Raw genomic sequence first — 19,825 nt, forward strand, 5'->3', positions numbered from 1 at the left:
CAAAAAAGGTGGTCAAATAAGGCCATGTGACCGATATACAACATACTACGATTGTAATCTTGCTCATGTACGAAACATACAATGGTTGCTGGCCACTGGCCTTTTGTATACAGAAGCTGTCAAGACAAAGACGACATCACTCACTTTCTCTGTCACTGACCAAACCTGCACGACTTATCGGTCTTATCCGAGTTATATATCCGAAGTATAAAATTGTGACCCAAAATATTTGAATAGGACCTTAAGTTATTCGGTTGAAGTGTACTAATATGCTGACCCACTCTCTGCACATTACAAAGGTGTCCCTGGAGAAGTTAACACATGGACAACTAGCTCAAATAACCTATAATAACACAGGCCAACAAATTTAAACCAGAGACCATAGTATACTTTTATAAAAGTTTTAAAAAACTTTTAATAAAGTTTGAAAAAAGCTTTAGGTTAAGATATCTCGAAAAGGAAGAATATATAACAGCGGTTAAACCTTTATTATAAAACCGATAGATTGGACTTTTGTATGACATAACAGATTTTTATAAATAAATGTAGCTTCACGCAGGTATAGAGTCTTAAATATGGCCTAAAACAAGTTTCGTTGAACCTTCATGATAAGATATCTGGAAAACTTGACCTTTAAATTATTTCAAATTCTGCAAACTCCTTACGTTTGACTAAAAAATATCGTTCCAAATAGACCAATATTAAAAAAACAAGTAGGAAAGTATACATCATGAGCATATTTTAAAAATTTTTTATTTTTTATAAAGAAACTTTTTTGTGGAATTTTTCCTTAATTCCGATGTATTTAAGCAAATTTATTTCTAAAAGAGGCTTTATATGGAAGTTAGGGTCAAATAAGGGCCGATTTTCAACAAATTGGTAGGAGAGATATATTTTTATATAAAGGTTTGTAATGCTGAATTTTATCGCTATACTAATGGTTATACTTAATTTTTGGACTGTTTTTAGAGGGTGGTTTGTATGGGGGCTAGGTTCAAACGACGACCGATTATTATAAAAATCGGCATGGTCATTTACGTCTATATAAATATATAAAGCTTAGTTGTGCCAATTTTTGGAGAGACGGTAGTATATTTGAGTTAAAAACCCCAAATCGGAAAATCAAGTTGTATGGGGGCTAGGTAAAATAATGGACCAATTTCAACCAAAATATCTTCAAAATTGTGGCCTGTTGCTTGCGCACAAGGTTTACATGGACAGCCACCCAGCCAGCCGGACAGACGGACGGACATGTCTTAATAGACTCAGAAAGTGATTCTGAGCCGATCGGTACTTCCAAAATTTTTGCGTTGCAAACATTAGCACAAACGTATAATACCTTCCCCACTATAGTGGTGTAGGGTATAAATACATATGATTTGTCAAAAATTATTTAAACCAGAAAAAGATTGCAGATTTTGGGGTTTTGAGAATTTCAGATTTCAAAATTAAAGAAAACAAATTTGAAATACTTATGTATATATAAAGAAAAATGTTCTAAATTATTTGCTGCTGATTTTTGAAAACATCACTTTTCATCAGTGCACAAAAATAGACTTAAATATTGAGGGATATTTTAGTCTGACCTATAATTACAAAACATACTGATAAAAATTTTGAATACGTGTATATAATTATATTAATTTTAATAATTGTATTTATTGCTAAAAATTATTACATATTTTTTAAAAATTGTTTTTAATTTTTGTTAATTTCAATTAAGCATGACCAGTAAAAACTTTTAATTATTAAAAAATAAATTAATTAAAAATAATTATGTTTTAATAACATGTTTACAGGATGACGATGAGAATGATTTCAGTGGTCCCGCATTAGGAGGGCATGTTAAAACGCACAGTGATGCATCCGATGATGATGACGACGATGATAAACCTGTTACGATGCGTTCAGCAATGATGCGTGTCTCCGGGAATCATCTAGATGTGCCAACTAGCAAAAAACCGTTTAAAATGGAAGTATTCGATCTGTAGACCTCTCATTAATTATAAACAACAGTTTAAGTAGAAATATACATAAACAATTTTTTGGTTTTTTTATTAACTACATAAAAGTAAGTTAAAGTTAAAAAATTAAATAAAATGAAAATACCAAAAAAAAATATAAATAAAACTCAAAATAATTTGCAAATAGAACAAAAACATAAAATAAATAGAACTAATTTATATTTGTAAATTTTTAAGAACAAAAAATATTAAAATAAAAAAAACAATTTATATTAAAAAAATGTTTGAAAAATTGAAAAAAAAGAGTTCGATATTGAGGAACAAAAATCTTGAGAATAAATAAAAAAAGTATTTGTAAATTAAAGAATTATGTAGTTTTTAGTTCTAAGTAAGTAGTTATTAAGATTAATGATTAAAATTTAAAATGAAATCAACAATTAAAACAGTATATGATTATGAAAGAATATTTGAATTAAGTTATTTAGTTATTTTAGTTCTAAAACTAAATTGATTTATTTATAATTTTACTTTTTAAATATAATATAAATATAAATAAACCCAAACCAAATAATTTTCTAGTTACAATAAGTTTTGTCAGTTGAAATGAAAATCCAAAAATATTGAAAATATCACCCAAAACTACAAAACTGTATAAATATTTAACTTTGCTTTAATAGTTTGAAATTTAGAACACGCATTTCCAAACAGAGTTCAACTCTAAAGTTTTTAATTTTATTTTCTCCTTAGAGTTTATTTATCCTATAAATTTATTAAAAACAAATAATAATTAGTATTATATATATTTTATTATATACATAAACTTATTTACAAATGTTTTTTTAATAATTATTTTATGTAAACAAATGACAAATTTATAATTATTTGTTTTGTAATTAAATGCTTGCCGCTTTAGAATTTATGTTCCCTAAAACTATAAAATAAATAAAAATTTAAATAATGAACAACTCCACATTCAAATGTATTTTAGATATTTTTTTATTTAATTATTATTATTTTTATTTTCAATGATTGATATTTTTAGGTTAACCTTTTAAGTATTATGCACTTGTATTTGTAATAATAATGATGCTTTATTGAAATTATAACATACGTTAGGGCGCATTTCTAACAGTGACCTGCAAAATTTTCACTCAACTTTTATGTGTAAGTCGAATTTTGTGGAAATTAGGAAAACAAATATAATTTTTAATTAAATTTTTAGGATTTACTAATTGAAAGTAACTTTTAAAAACATGTCAATAATTCAGATTAATATAGATAACTATTCAATTTTACTAAAACTTCGGATTTATGTTTTCCATTATCTGGACTATAACATTTTACAAAAGGTTTCCTTAAAATGCATAACAGGCTTTTTTTCGAAAAAAAACATATTACCCAAAAATGGGTTTCTACAAAATCTTTAGAAATTTAAATTGTAGCACGGTGGTTCCAAATCAGAATAAATCCAAATAATAAAAAATCGATATCTTCTGAATTTAAATAAAAAATGTTCTTTCGGTAGTTGCTCTACTCCAATACAAAAGGGTTTCTAAAATGGAGAAATTGAACATATGCTGGAAAATATTTTCCTTAAAAAATTTTTAATATATTAGTACTTAACTGAATTACGTGTATCTGAATTATTTTACCACCTAGAAGCCCACACTTCAAAACTTATATAAAAATTGGAATAAGTTTTTACTAAATGTATATTTTATATTCATTGGACTCTCCTTTAGTCCTTTAAACTTGGGTCTCAAATATGTAAATATTTCTATTATTTTACAATACTACATGTCGAGGGACTATATTCAATAGTCTCTATCTGTCATTTTCATGAAAATAAGATTTTGATGATAACCAGCAAACTATCCCGCATCAGTGACATATATTTCAAAGAAAAAAATATTTTTTGGCAATTTTATAGCAATTTTTAAATATCACTATCTTAAAAAAAGAAAAATTCTGAATGCAAAACTCTTTATCTTATCTTATACAAGAATTGCTTCAAACTCTATTATTTTGGATAATTTTCTGTTACAATTTCTTTACTAATGTGGACATGCTGAATACAAATATTTAAAATCCGCTTAATAGTTTTCGAGATATCGCTCATTATGCTACTAATTTAATTAATTTTATTGTCGTGTTTAATCATATAGTATAACATTGATTTTGTACCAAAACCTTATAATCTGTTGCTTTTTCAACAACTTGGTTTCTATTACTTCATTAAATTGCATATAATATAATTTTTATTGATTTTAAATCAAATAAAAAATGTATATTTCTATGAAAAACTCTCTATCTGAAGGTTGTAAAAAAATTTTCGTAGAAAAAAAAAGCTCTATCCGATATAAATTTGTGAATAATTTTGCAAATAATGCAAAATTTTAAATTCTTTTTATATAACGATTTACAATATGGTCGTAAAAATATATTGTAGAAGAAAAAAAATTAAAAGTCTTCAGGAACTAGCAAAATAAACAGTTTTTTTGCTCTCCTGAAAACTTGTATTATTTTAGATAGAGACTATTGAATATAGTCCCTCGATATATAGCTTGCCAAAAGACACATATTTATGGTAGACAATTTTAAACTGCATAGTTAGTTTCAGAGACACCAAATCCGAATAAAAACGATAGAAACTTTGTTAAAAAAATATTTTTAATTATATAGTTTCATATATCTAGACCCTACTGTAACTCAAAAATAGCTAATACAGATCTTTTTAAAAATGTTCCCTGGAGTCAGAGACACCAATTCTATAAAAAAAGGATCTTCAATATACCTACATATTTTTAAAATTAAAAAAATACGAAAAAAATTAAATTAAAAAAAAAATATAGTAAAGAGTAAAGTAATATCTATCTAAACTCCTTTGGACAATTTTTTCTAGGACCAATAGGTGAAAAGTTACACTCATTTAAAAAACCCTGTATGACCAAAATATTCAACTTTTACCCCCTCTAACTCCGGCAGCACTTGACCGATAAAGTTCTTGAGCGATGTGTCTGGCCTATTATCCAACAGTTCTGGTGCAAACTCATCAAGAACCTATATATTTGTTGTCAAAAACTAAATTTCTAAATATCTATAAAATTTTACTTAAATACTATAATAGAAAAATTAGTGTTAATAAATAAATTTCACAAGGAAATATTTTTGCCTTGATTATAACGAGACTGCTATCGGGCTCGCTTCGAAGATATATGGGTTTTTATTTCAAAATAAAGTCTGACAATGTTTTTTTTTTCGGGTTTATCACAAGTTGATTCAGAGAAACCCCACCAAACGATCTATACCTTCATATAGGAAGTTGGAGCACCGAAAATTGTTTTATGAAAAGTATTATTTGCTCTCAACGAAAATACTATTTTGCCCCGGTTATCGGTTAAAATATTTTTTGTATGAAAATTGTCAATTTAACCTCACGATAAAATATAACCAGACATTGAGATAATGGGGGTTAATGGTATAAATTTGAGTTTAAATGGTCTCGAGGTTATATCGTGAGTATAATATTATCTCCACCATTTAAACACATAACTTCACTCCGAGGTAAAGCGAAATCGCATAACTTGTAAATAGTTACACGAAGTAATATATTATATTAGTGCGAGTGAGACGTAACTCTGTCGAAACCTAGGCAACAAACACAAGCCTTACCGCCCATAAAATATAATGGCGATGAAACGAGAGTTGTTCCCCAACTCAGATCCGAATTACAAGTGTTTGATATCCTTACAAAATTAGCACTTTGTAAAAATATCGCTCATATTCGATACTGATTAAAAAGAAAATAGTCATATATACGATTTTCTTCTGAAAATAGTGTACCACCCGCTATTCTTCCTATAAAAGTCTTTTTAAAACGGCTTTTCCTATAATTCTGTTAGTATTTCAATGCATTGGCATGGAATTTTTCGAGTCTTTTCTTAAGGTTTCTACTGATTAGTTTTTAAACTTCCAAAATAGTCGACAGAATTCCAATTCTTCGATTAGTGACTTAATAATTTTCCAAATGTTGCTTGGTTTAGTATTTGCGCTTTATTTTATGAAAATTTGCAAAATAAATAATGGTTTCTTTAATACGCACAAAAATTCTTGCTTAAAATATTATAAAAATAATAATTTTTATTTAATAATCATACTTTTCAAACAAAACCAAATATAACTCTGTTGATATATAGAATTTATAATTTAAATAAAAAGTAATAAAAAATATTTTTAATTTAAAACAAGTTTCGTAAGACAAAAAAAAATAAACTGCTGTGAATAGTTTATAGTGGTTTTAATATAAAGAAAATAGTTTTTAAGTAAATAAAAGCTATAAACTTATTATTATCCATTTGTTTTATGATTTAATTAACTTGAACAATAATTTTGTTTGCCACAATGAAAGATATAAAATAGAAAACTTTGAACATTGATGAAAAACTTTTAAAGATTCGTCTAAGACAATAAGTGAATACATAATTTTTTTAAGAGATAAACGTGAAAACTCAAAATAAAAGAAAACTAAATTTTTATTTACAATTTCGAAAACAAAGAAAAATAAAACTAAAAATTTTTTATAAACAAATTTTATACTACTTAAGTTTTATGTTTTTAAATTTAATTTCAATTTATTTTCTGATACAAACATACATACATATAAAAAAAATCAAAATGCCATATAAAATGCAGAGATAAATTGTACCTTTTTAAGTAAAAAAACAAGATGAAAACAAATTAACAAAATTCACTTTGAAACAGGTCATAATGCTGTTTTATGAAAAAAATAAAAATATTATAAAATAAATAATCTAGTTATTAAGTTAAAAATTAGTTGAGGCTAAAAGAAAAATGTCTACAATTTAATGTTTATTTTAATTATTATATAAATGATATTGTACATTTATTATTATTATTATTATTATTAAATATTGTTCAAATATATTATTTAGTTAAAGCTTTTGTTTCAAATTAAAACAAATCATAACATTTTTCTTCAAAGAGTTGAAAACATTTGTTATTCACTGTTTATTAATTTTATGTTTAAATTCCATTGCCTAACTTTAGGATCAACTATTTTATTTCAAACCACAAATACTCCGTATCATATTGGAAATGTTTGTTTGTTTTACATAAAAATTAATTTATACATTATCTAGAATACTTACATACATTTCTCATACTTGCATATAAATTCAATAAACTCACCTAACCAATACATAAATACATACATACATTCATAGCTACAAATGTACACGTATTCAATCATGCACATAAATTATAATAATTATAAAACATAATTGTATTTTTAACATTAAACATTAAAATTATTGTTTGAAAGCAAAAAAAGTAAATAACAGAAACGTTTAATAAACAAATAAAAATTAAATAGTTGGTTAAGTTGAAAACAAACAAAAAAATTAAACATGTTTTTTTATTAAATGAAGTGGTAGGTATATAAAAAACAGATTTAAATATTAAAATTCTTAGAAATAATGACAAAATCAGAACAAAGTGTTGATATCTAAGAGTATACTCTGTGTCCTATAGAATCTCGTACTTTAAACTTTGTATAGAACCTTATAAGAGTCTTAAAACTTCTATAAAATACCGAAAATGATGACAAAACAAATACGTTCATACTATAATTCGATTTACGCTCCGGTACGAGCCGGTTCCCAAATCGACCAATGATTGTTAATTAACTCAGTCACCATTGTATCAACCTTAAGTTTTTCGCTTCTAACAATAGCGAAACTATTACAACAACAACACTGTCTTCACTACTAACCCTTCTCATTTGATCCTCAACTGGAAAATTTTGAATGAATATTCTCTTTTAAACTATCGATTAGGGATGCCAAACGGGACTGGCTTTTACAAAATTGCAAGATTTTTCAGGATTTCGGGATTACATGAATCTAATTATTTTATATATGAAAATCTTTAAATCATGACATTTGTAAAGAAAATTGTTTAATTTTGTGGAAATTTAGCAGACTGAAGATATATTTAAATTAAAACAATCCAATTAATTCCAATTTTTAAATAAAAACTTTCAGAATTGCATAATTTCTGAAACTTTTTAAATACATACTTACTTCCTAAATAAAAATAAATATCAAGTTCCGAAATTAGACATAAGCACTTTTTAAAACCTCATACTGTTCCATGTGAACTAATAATTATAACAGACAAAGAATAAATAAGAAATGAAACTGTTGTCAAAAGTACCTAAGTCTACTGTCATCCGGTACCTAACTCTAAGAATGTATTAGTAGAATTCTCAAGTCAACATAGTTGCAAAAAATAGTATTGAAAAATATTGAAAAAAAATTATTACATTTCAATTTATACTTTGAAAGGTTTCTTAAGATATTTTGCACATATTTTATCTATAAACATTTTATAAACACGTCTATTTGTTTATTATTCTATAATATTGAAAAAATAAATTATTTATTTGAAATATCTTTTTCGTTTACCATACGAAAATTTACAACATTGTTTTTTTTTTAGTTTTAATTTCAACCAACAAAAATTCAATGTCAAAAAATAAAAAATATTTTTTTTTTTCGTTTGTAAAAAATATATTATTTTCGGGCTATTAAATGTGTTTAAATTGTGCAAAAAAAATATAAAATATAATGTTAAGTGATAAAAAATATTTCAAAGTGCTATTATCCTCAAATTTTCGCGAAAAAGTTTTGAAGTTTGGAGAGAGAATAAAATTTTTACATATGTGTTGGATTTACACAGTACTCGTCTGTGAGAAGAGCGTAATGTTATTGTTGTAAAAAAATGACAGCGTTTCACTTCTTGTTTATTCTTTGATAACAGATACCAATTCAATTATTCGTACATCAATTTAGAACCTATTCTTTGAAAAATATTTGGAATTTTACACAAAATACATATTAGTTTTGGAACATGTTATTATATTCGTAGTATTAATTTAAAATTTTATGTGCATTCAGAACAAGGTAATTTACCTTTACCGGTATCACTCAGATTTGTAGAAAGTTAGAAATGTAAAATCCTCTAGTATTGAAAAATAAAGTTTGTATTCGACTGTGCCGAAATTAAATACCCACCATCAAAATATTGTAATGTATTGATATTAATATCAGCATCAATGTGATTTTCAGAGGAGGTCCAATTAGGTTTTCTTGTGTCAATTTTGGTCCAAATTTGCAGCAGAAATAGAATGAGTCTTCTAACTCGTGTTTTCAGCTTACAGACACAGAATGTGTATACTTTTTGGGTCGGTCTACTACCAACATTTCGATGTGTTAACAAGTAAGAAGTTATAGTTGGGCGAAGCCTACCATATAATACCCTACTCCAGTTATAAAAATAAAATGTGATTTATTGTTCATAATAAAGCATTTAAGTTGAATTGTACCATGCCTCAGATATACTTTAGCTATTTTTTGTTGAATAAAATTGTGTACATTTAAGTCATATTATTTTGTGGCCTCCGGTAGGTTAGTGGTTAGTGTTCTAGTCTGGTAGACCGGAGGTGGTGGGTTCGATTCCCACCTGAGGCACTGGTTAAGGAGCGCACAACAGGCCCGATAGAGGCCTAGGTGTATTTCTTCGGATTTGATGTATATACATCCTCCTTTCAAACTAACTAACTAACTAACTAACTAAGTCATATTTCGAAGGGGGCTTTGTATAGGAGCTAGGGTCAAATGAGGAAGTATCATCAAAAAATACATCAGGGTCATGAAGGCTAATATAGAACTTGGCTTTGCAGCTTTTTTTCGAGATACGAGTATATTGAACATAATTATGAACTTAAAAGCCCTATTCGGGGGGTTCAGTTGTATGGGGGCTAGTTCAAATATTGGACCGATGTTACCCATTTTCAATAGGATCTGTCTCTAGTACAATAGAAGATCATGCAAAATTTCATTGAATTATCTTCAAAATTGCTGTAGTTTGATTACAAGGTTTACACGGACGGACGGACAGACGGACGGACATAGCTAAATCGACTCGGAAAATGATTCTTAGCCGATTTGTGGGTATAGAACCAATATTATTGTGCGTAACAAACATTAGCACAAACCCAATATACCCTCCCCACTAAAGTGGTGTAGGGTATAAAAACGAAGTGAATAAATAAATGTATATGTGCTATGTGTATGGAATCATACCACTTTAAATAATAAAAGATTCAAATATGTATAAAATTAGCTCTGCGGAATTTTGTTTTGCATGAGTCGAAAATAAAATAAGATCGTAATTTTCAAATTAATGAAAATTATGGCTTAAAAAAAGAAAATAAAAACAGTTTTTGAAACAAATCCCGGGATTTATTTTGAAAAATCCCGGGTTTCGGAATATCCTAATCTCGAAAAAATCCCGGGATTTATTTTCCAAATCCCGGGATTCGGGATTTGCCAATCCCGAAAAATCCCGGGATTTTCGGGATCGGGATTGGCATCCCTACTATCGATATATATTGAATCCCAAAGCGAGGTAAAAGAAGATAACATTTGACGAACAAATCCAGAAATGAGTCAAACACAAGAACGACTAAAAACTCTAGCAAACAAAACTTGGAAAGAATCATTGGTATTCGTATTTGAACCCAAAACACTTAGTCCTCACTCAAAAGGTCTATAATAATGGTAAATCCATTGATACCGCCTCACACCCTTTAATAGAATTTAGAAACTACGTAACGTAAAATTGACATAAGTTATTTTATAGGCGGTACAAAGACTTAGACCAGATTAATCTACAATTATGGTTAAAGAATAAGCCTAATGGGTGATCAAATAGGAGAACTTATCTAGGAGGCTTCCTCTCTCCACTATCTGTTCACTGAAATCCTTGAAATACATTTAAAACTTTTACCTGAATTCATAGAGCAACGATTGTATGATAAAGTGTTAGGGGGGACAAAGTGGGCCTGGGGTGCTATATTGAAGTTCCAGAAACAGAAATATACTATCGTGTACCTAAACACAACATTAGCTTCCAAACAAAAATCCGAGCAATAACGGAATACGTAAGATGTCTAAGAGCTTAACGTGAACACCTGCCTTGACGGCTTATTTCTGGTGGTCTTTTTCATCCACTGCATAGACTTGAGACGGTCTACCACGCGCACCTGAATCCTTCTATGAAGAGCTCAGGCGGCAATTTTTGTACATGGCTGAGCCGGTCCATGTACAAGCGCATTGCTGAAGTACTCGAGCTATGTAATCATTTGCCATAGCATGACAGGCAGAATGGGATCATTCAAAGGAAAGGACGAGGACACATTTGATTGTCACCAGTTTATAGTGCCGGCAGACTAGAGGTATTAATAGCACCTCTTTTCCCAGGGATGTTGCAATAACACCTAGATGGAGATTTCACCAAGGTAACATGACCCCGGGGGGAACGGAATACGTAAATTGGATTATAATAAATATGGCGTCCACTGGGCTTAGGGTGCTATCAGATAATAAAGATGTCGAAGTGCTTTACGTGAACACCTGCCGTGTTGGCCTTTTCAACTACAGGGTGAACTGACTAGACGACTTACCACAGCTCCTTTGTGTATTTTACACGCCGGTGACAATTTCTGTACATGGTTCTGACGGTCCATATACAAGCACATTGCTCAAATACTCCATCTATCTAAACTCTGAACATTGCTGCCCTGCTGCTTAACTTTACTTCCGCTTACGACTTGGCAGATCGTCTAGATGCAACAGAACCTAAAGATGTATTCGGTATAAATCAAATAAGCCGAGGACTTTGATCTTACTCACAGAGAACGCACTGTGGTAAATCTGGTACAAGGAAGGAAAATTCAATGCTACCACTTGTATAAGATACCTTTCATCCATCACCACTAAGGTTCTGGTAAACATTTTCGACCTATCTACCAGCTTAATGGAACACCAGCAACATGCCATCCGCTAAAAGTATCAAATTCACTCAAGTGATGTGTCCATGGGCAAAACTTTTCCAAAAATAAAATCTCACAATTTTTATGGATACCTTTGGCTGTTTTCAATGCCCTGCCTATACGTACATTTATATTCTCTAGCATTAACTTAAGAAAGTATTAATAGTGTATTAAAAGTGTATTTTTCTTAATAAATAATGAAAACCACATATGAATTGCATTTTTAATAAAAAAATTACTACAAATATATTACTAAGAAAACAAATTTAATTACCAACAAAATAATTTTTAAACATGATTGTTAAAAAAATTTTTTTGTTTGTTAACAAATATGTTATTCTATTTCACAAATTGGTTGTTAAAAAATGTTGTAAAAAGTTAACAAATTTAAATAACAAATATATTTTTTGTATTTACAATATTGGTTGTTGGTGCCTTTTTAATTAAAAAATTAATTGTATTTACGAATTTGTAATTAATATGACAATTGATTTGTCGTAATTTTTTTCTGTGCAGTACACTTCTCATTCATTCGATACACTCGTAGAGAACAACATCCGATACACTCACTCTAGGTATACTCATTTAAAAAATTTAGTCCCATAGTCACTCCTCTGTCGGGTATCTGTTGACTTAGGCAACCGCATCGAACTTACCTCGAATTATAGTCATTACCGCATCAGTCTTTTAACCGACATTCTCTTCCCGGGAAGTTTAGTTTAAACCACAGCCACCACGTCGACCCTGACGAGACCTCTCCAATAAAGGGACAAGACATAGTTCGAAACTCTATCCTGCGGGCTATCGGTTCCCGTGGTACCAGATTATGTGGTTCTATAGTTCAACCTCCTGTCAAATCATTCCAAGGAAAGGCCAAGGATACATTTAATCATCACCAGTTTATAATCCCGCCAGACTAGAGGTGCTGGTAGCAACTGCAATAATACCAAAATGGGACCTTTCCTCAAGGTTACATACCGCCGGGGGGAATCAGATGATAAAGTTAAATCTAAGACCGTATTGGTATTGTATTGTAAAACAGCTCTAACCGAATACTCTCCAAGAGGAAAGGTTTACATTATATGGATACCAGGCCACTTGGTAGTAGTCGGCTACGAAAGAACGAATATAAAGGTAGCGGAGCTCGATGTAGTTAAACTGAAGAACGCAAAACATTAGACTCAACAGGGGCTGATTTAAAAATATGGGTGAAATAAACCCATAAGGCCTATTGGAATAATAAAAAGGTGGGTAGAACAACAAATATCCTATGGAGTAACCCAACGATAACAGAACGAGAACCCTATCAAGCCTGAGGTTAGTATACATAATAAGTACGTTTTCTGAGTGGAAACACAGAATTACGACGTGTGGATTCAGACGAATGTAGAGCATGTAGAGAGGGCAATGAAACTCTGGAGTACTATCTCTGGCATTGTCGGGATTTGGTCGAAATTCCAGATATTTTGGATACACTGAGAATGTACAATAACTTAACTATTTATAAGAAAAATTTTAAAGATTTACTAAAGTATGGGTTTATTTTATTTATATATGATGGGGGTTGTGAAGCACACCGGGTAAAGGTAGTATATAAATAAAATTTATTAGTTTGGAAATAATAAAAACCATGACATATATTTAGAAAGAAACTTCAATCAAAATAAACAAAAATCTAATTAATGTCACATGTCTTAAAATATCTCAGTGAACTACTTTCAAAGGTGCATATACATAGTACATTAGGGTGATAACCAAAATTAGGCCCTACTTTCTAAAACCTATAATATCATAAATATCGTTGGTAAGACAACGATATTTAATAAATTTAAAATTTTGTTTGGACTAAATATCGAAACATTAACTAATTTGTAGCAGAAACTTTTTTAACGCTCGAGAAAAAGTGATATAATATGGAATTTTCCAAAATTGTATTAAATATATAACCCTAATGTACATATAAATATTTGAACATGGTTTGATATGTTTATTGGTATGAATTGCAAAAAATAAAACAAATCCATTAGATAACCTTATCAGAAATGATTAGGCAAATTAGGTATAAGTTTATTAATGGAAACAATTGTTAAATTATTTTGCATTTATTTTTTGCAAAAGTTTTGCTCTGATAACCGAAGTCTACACGAGAGTTGTATATTTATTTATAAACAAATAGAAAAATTAACCGCTTGGTTTTATAATCATAAATGGAATGCTTCAATGTGGTAATCTAATTATTTATTAGAAGTTCGCAAGATCTTCCTTCATTAAACTAGATTTTGGATCACGTTTTATCAGTTTTCAGTACATCTCCCATTTTGTTCGAAATATATGTATTTCAAAACTGTATACTAAGTACTTACTTTCTATGATATATTTTGAATATTTGTGTATTGTTACAATGTAAGTAAAAATTATCAAATTTTTTAGCAACCCTCGTATACTAATAAATGAACTTTGCGCCCGTAATTTTGAATGCAACAAATTTTAAAAAATACGTTTATCAATGGTTTAATGTTTATATTTTGACTGTTATTTAAAATCTTTGAGTAATTTTATGAATTTAATGCACTTCGAAATCCAAATATATGTGGATTATATGGGGCTATTATATGGGCTTATCAGGTTTGTTTATTTATGATTTTACATTAATAATTAAAATTAAAATCAGTTGAAAATTTATAATTAATCGTTATGACAATCTCGTTGGGGTTTGTAAGGTGCCATTCCCACAGTCCCAAGTCGAATAATCCTCACAAAGTTCACAAATCTAAAGAAAATTTACAATTTATGCTGCCCGGTAACATTCCTGAACAACGAAGGAACTTAGGTCGGCTTTTAGTAGTATGTTTAACAAGGCTAAGCTTACAGGACATGAATTGACTGGAACATCAAAAACAGAACTTAAAGAGACAAAATGAATCCATTGACAATATTATTGAGATTCCGAGGGATTCTATCGAAAGACCCCAAGGTCTTACGGTAAATTCAACTCATGTACTTAGTATAGCTGTGAAACCTTAACGTATATGGATGCCGGTCCATTATACGCGCACTTTGCTCAAGTATCCGAGCTATCTAATATCTTACCATAGTAGTCCCGTTGAATAAGACCAGGTGTCATGACCAAGCTCAATCTAACCTCGACAAACGTAAAACCTTATATGCCGCTCAACCACACTACTGAGATGGCTCTGTTGATTCGACACCTAGAGGACGTAATTGGTAGTCTGAAACACGGATCATTTTAATAGACAAGACTTATTTCAGTGGCCACAAAGACCCACTGTGATAAGTTGAGCATGTTTTAGAGTAAGCTCTAACACACTCAACCATGATGGAAAATCGCCGATAAATTAAAGAAAGGACAGTGACGACCTTGCACCACAACTCCGCATCCGTCTTGCTAAACCATTATTTAGCACATCATAAGCCACCAATCACACCATCCGTCAAATCCATCAATTACTCCATTCGCTCTATCGAATCAAAGTAAACATCAAAAAGTACCAGAAAAACTCCACTTCGTATACCCAATCTTTGCATTATCAGCTCAAATCCATCATTTTATTAATCCACAGTCATGCTGTGTAGTTTGTACCGCTCCTAGCATCTGGGAGCGATAACAGAAATGTATCTTGAAAATTATATTTCACCGTGTATCAGTCTTTTAACCAAGCACCCCCTTCCTGCGATTTAGGTTTTAACCACAGCCACTACGTAGATCCCGAAGGAACCTCAACCAACTGACCAGCTAGGACAAGTCCTGTGGGCAACTGGACACCCGTAGTACCAGATTATGTGGTGCTCTGGTTAGACCTCTTTTCAATTCATTCAAGGACTAGGCCAGGCAGTGAATTGTAAACACCAGTTTATAGTTCCGGCAGACTAGAGGTACTGATAGCACCTTTCTCCCCCCGGATTGCAATACATCAAGGTGCGGTCTATCATCAAGGAAACATGCCCGAGGGCCCACTTACCCGAGGACGTATTATTCCTTTCTCTCTGATAAAAATGTTTAAGAAATGCCTTAGTAGTAGATATCTAATAAAGTGGTTATAGTTATACCAAGGCCGATAAAACAAGATTTTCAAATTCGAACGATTTCTGACTTATCTTCTTTAGCACTAAAGTCATTTAAAAGACATTTACATACATATATCTTCAGAAAACATAGATACTCACAATATTAATATTCGACAAACTAAGACTTTATGAGTCTTAGCGATCTGGAGAGGGGCGGACTAATATGGGAACACATCGATCTGTGATCTGTTGTAACAATTTATATTGACAGTCATGTTGCACTTTGAATGTATTAATGCTGTAAGTGTTATTATGAAACTGTGTTGGAAGGGACAGGAGGATAAAACCACCCATTTGACACTATTATATGTTGATATCCGAAAGATTGCGCGACATTATTAATTAGTCATGGAATAATATAATGGATTGTATAGTATCTAAAGCCTTATAGACAAGACTTGATGCGAAAGCAAACGCGACAAGAAAGAAGAAGTCTAATGACTTACATTCATTTTAATAACGAATTAGGGGTTTTGTCAGTAGGAGGGATAATACCATAATGGACTCCTGTAGATTATGTGAGAATATTGAGAAACTAGAGAGGGTTGATGTACTCTTCTGTCACTATCCTAGAATACAAGGTCTCAGACTGAAATGGCTAGGTAATAGGTTCCCCTACGAACTAAGGATATTAGTATAGGGTGTAATCATAACATTTTTTATATATTTATTATGTACTATTAATCTATTTCCTTCGAGATCTGAATTCGTTCATTTTCAGGAACAAGACATGGAGAAAATTCCCGAGTCAGTAACAGCTTTTGAGCCGCCTGTGTAAATAGAGATCACGTCGTCTAAAAAGACAGTGTTTACAGTTCAATTCAAAATTGGTACGCTATTGTAGAATAGTGCCAAGACCAGGGCGTCCTACTAGTCTATTGAATATTCTATGGACTAGGCTGTTAACTATAGCATATAGACAAGACTATTGACCAGCCTTTGGACTAGTTTATTACCTATACTGTGGACTAGTTTATGAACTAGTCTAAGTATTAACTGCCTCTATTGTCTAGTTCATTGATTAAGTTTCAGACAGTGCAGTTGTTTGTTGCTGCACCTCATCAACATACATCATAATAAAACTAACATACTAATTACAACAATGTAAGGGACTCAAAACAGCTGAGTATGGAGTTGTAGAAAAAAAAAAAAAAAAAAAACAACAAATACGAAAACAACTTATGGGGTCGCCACTATGTAAATCCAATTACGGAATACACACTCAAACATTGTTATCAATATGTAATAATAATATACAACGATAATAAAAACAACAACAGAAATCAACAACTTGTAAACTGGCGTACGTAATGAATGCATTTGAGAATTCAAATTCCAACTGCAACTGAAATACCAGCAAACCGATTGCAGTCAAAACATGTTGTGTTTATACATATGTGTGTGTGTGTCATCGTAAAATGTGAATCCAGAAAACTGGTCGGCTGGTGATATGCATTCTTGCAGTCATTTTTGGTTTCCCAAATGTTCGTTGTGTTTCCCTATACCAGCTACAACTGGTGGGGGCCTGCCTGTCTTATCTTATCGCCAACACACAACTTGTGTACGACAAAAAAAAGTAACAAAAACAACATTAAAACACACAGACAACATAAACGAATGTGAAAAAGTGATACAAACAAAAAAAAAAAAAAAAGAAGAAAACAAAAAACATAAATATTGTGGTTTTAATAAAGTAAATCGAAAATAAGAAATGTTGTTGCAGAGCAATGATTTTCAGTAGCAACTGTTGCTTGTTGCCGTACAGATCGTTGAAACAAACGAAATATTCAGCATTCCGGCTGTAAAACTGTAAATACCGGTGTTAGTAACAAAAAGTAATAAAAACAATTGTTAAAATTACATTAAAAGCGGACAAAAATAATCGAAAAAGTAAAAAAAAATAAGTAAATTGAAAACGAAAGTACTTTGTACATTGACACCCTCCTTTTTGGCACAGCATTTGATAAACAAATTAAATTATTTAATTTATAGGTTTATATAGAGATTGTGATACATTTACTACGAATACAAATATACATACGTATAAAACATACATACTTACGTCTGTTTGTTTTTGTTTATGTATCTGTAAGATACCTAATGCATATTTGATCAAAAATAGAACAATAGAGTTCAATAAACGTTTGTCAAGATCAACAGAAGCAGCAGTAGCAGCAGCATTTTCCACAACAACAAAGCCAAAAAATGTTGATCAAAACAATACAACATTTGAAGAATGGGTATGTGTCAAATTAAATAATACAATTAAATATACATATACGTGTTTAAATTACTACTTATTCTTATATTCAGATACAGTTTGTCCTGTCAGTATTTGGACAGAATAAAAATAATACTTTTTTTCATTTATTTATATTTTTTTCAATTTAAATGTTTTTGATTTTTTTTCAAATCTTATTTTATTAAACGTCACTATATTCATAGTCCAAGGAGAACCTATAAATTCTGATTCGATTTTGGCAAAACCAAATCTCGCATTAGGTCGTTTTATTCCCTTTGAGGTCTTAAATGTAGTCTTGATATTTAAAATGGGAAGTATATTTATCTAGTAATTGCTTTGACTGTGGTCCATCAATGGCCAATGATGCTGATCGAACAGTTTTAATTGTCATTATTTGGGAGGAGTCTTATAACGGGATGTATTAACAGATCTATATTAAAATATTCGATAATAACTACTTCTGTTGATTTTGATCTTGTCCATTTTTTTCTTCTGGACCAGAAATTAGTGGCTGACAGGCATGGGGGGTAATGATTACACAAAATAATTCACTACATGGCCAATTACAATTACTGTGTAATTGAGAAATAACCAATTACAATTATTTGTAATTGTAATTGAAGTTTTTCCTATTACAATTACTTGTAATGTGTAATTGACCAATAACCAATAACAATTACTTGTAACTGTAATTGAAATTACAATTACTTGTAATTGCAATTGAAGTTTCCAATTAAAATTACTTGTAAATGTAATTTAGGTATTACTAATTACAAAATTACATGTAATTATAAGGAATAAAATTTACAATTACAAGTAATTGTAACTGGAAATTCTTCAATTACAATTGTAATTGGCAAAACATCAATTACAATTACAAGTAATTGTAATTGGCGAAACTTCAATTACAATTACAAATAATTGTAATTGGATAAACTTCAATTACAAGTAATTGTAATTGGTGAATCTTCAATTACAATTACTTCAAATGTAATTGAAAATGTAGTCATTACCCCCTACTTATGCAGAACATTGTTATAGAAATGGGAATGTAAGTTATCAGGAAAGGCATCTGCTAGTAATTTATTCCTTATGTGGATAGAACCGCAAATGAACGAGTTTTACCTGTATTGCATTATTCGATCTATTGTCCAATAGACTACAAATGGATGTGGTCTTAAAGAGAGAGTAGTGTTGCGGATAACTTTAGGTGTATCGGTAACAAGATCCCTAATTTCAGAGGAATACATTCCTGTTTAAATCGGGAGAATAGTGAAACATAGTACATATTGTGATGGTGCTCCAAAGATTCAGTAGAAATATATGCTCTGTAAGCAGTCGAGTAGCCCCAATATATACATTGAAACGCCGGTCCATACATTTTATCGGACATTAGAAGATCAGATGGAATGAAGTATATCTTCTTTTCACACTTGCAAAAAATTTCTTTAGGAAGCATTTCGGTATTAAGTTTAGCGTACAGCGCACTACATTCTTATGTCTATAACATAGAGAGTTTAGATGAATCAACATGATCAGTAGCGCGATATTATTCCTTTGTTAAGCGTCTCATTCATGTTATGCCGTAATACCCAATCTGCAAACGACTTGCTGTAC

General features: G+C 30.3%; 2 protein-coding genes across 5 annotated transcripts in view; both read left to right on the forward strand.

Annotated features, from left to right (window-relative positions):
* The window catches only part of LOC119599539 (sodium-dependent neutral amino acid transporter B(0)AT3), a 63,098-nt gene extending 60,164 nt beyond the window's left edge, over positions 1-2,934 (forward strand). For 2 of the 4 annotated variants that reach the window (XR_005231078.1, XM_037949322.1), the window contains one exon: positions 1,800-2,934. Coding sequence is in view for 3 of the 4 variants with exons in the window: in XM_037949322.1 (XP_037805250.1) it covers positions 1,800-1,991 (192 nt within the window). In the remaining variant the exon portion in view is untranslated. The remainder of the gene's footprint in view (positions 1-1,799) is intronic. The other 2 variants (XM_037949320.1, XM_037949321.1) reach the window with 1 other exon arrangement.
* Positions 2,935-17,683: 14,749 nt separating this feature from the next.
* Positions 17,684-19,825, forward strand: part of LOC119599536 (phosphoenolpyruvate carboxykinase [GTP]-like) — a 36,715-nt gene continuing 34,573 nt past the window's right edge. Inside the window, exon 1 of the mRNA XM_037949315.1 lies at positions 17,684-18,206. Within this exon, the coding sequence (XP_037805243.1) occupies positions 18,172-18,206 (35 nt within the window). The 5' untranslated portion in view covers positions 17,684-18,171. The remainder of the gene's footprint in view (positions 18,207-19,825) is intronic.

This window comes from Lucilia sericata, unplaced genomic scaffold (genome assembly GCF_015586225.1).
Source record: "Lucilia sericata isolate MDLA Ls3-8-SP2 unplaced genomic scaffold, ASM1558622v1 Contig000080F_arrow, whole genome shotgun sequence".
NCBI classification, from domain to species: Eukaryota; Metazoa; Arthropoda; class Insecta; order Diptera; family Calliphoridae; genus Lucilia; species Lucilia sericata.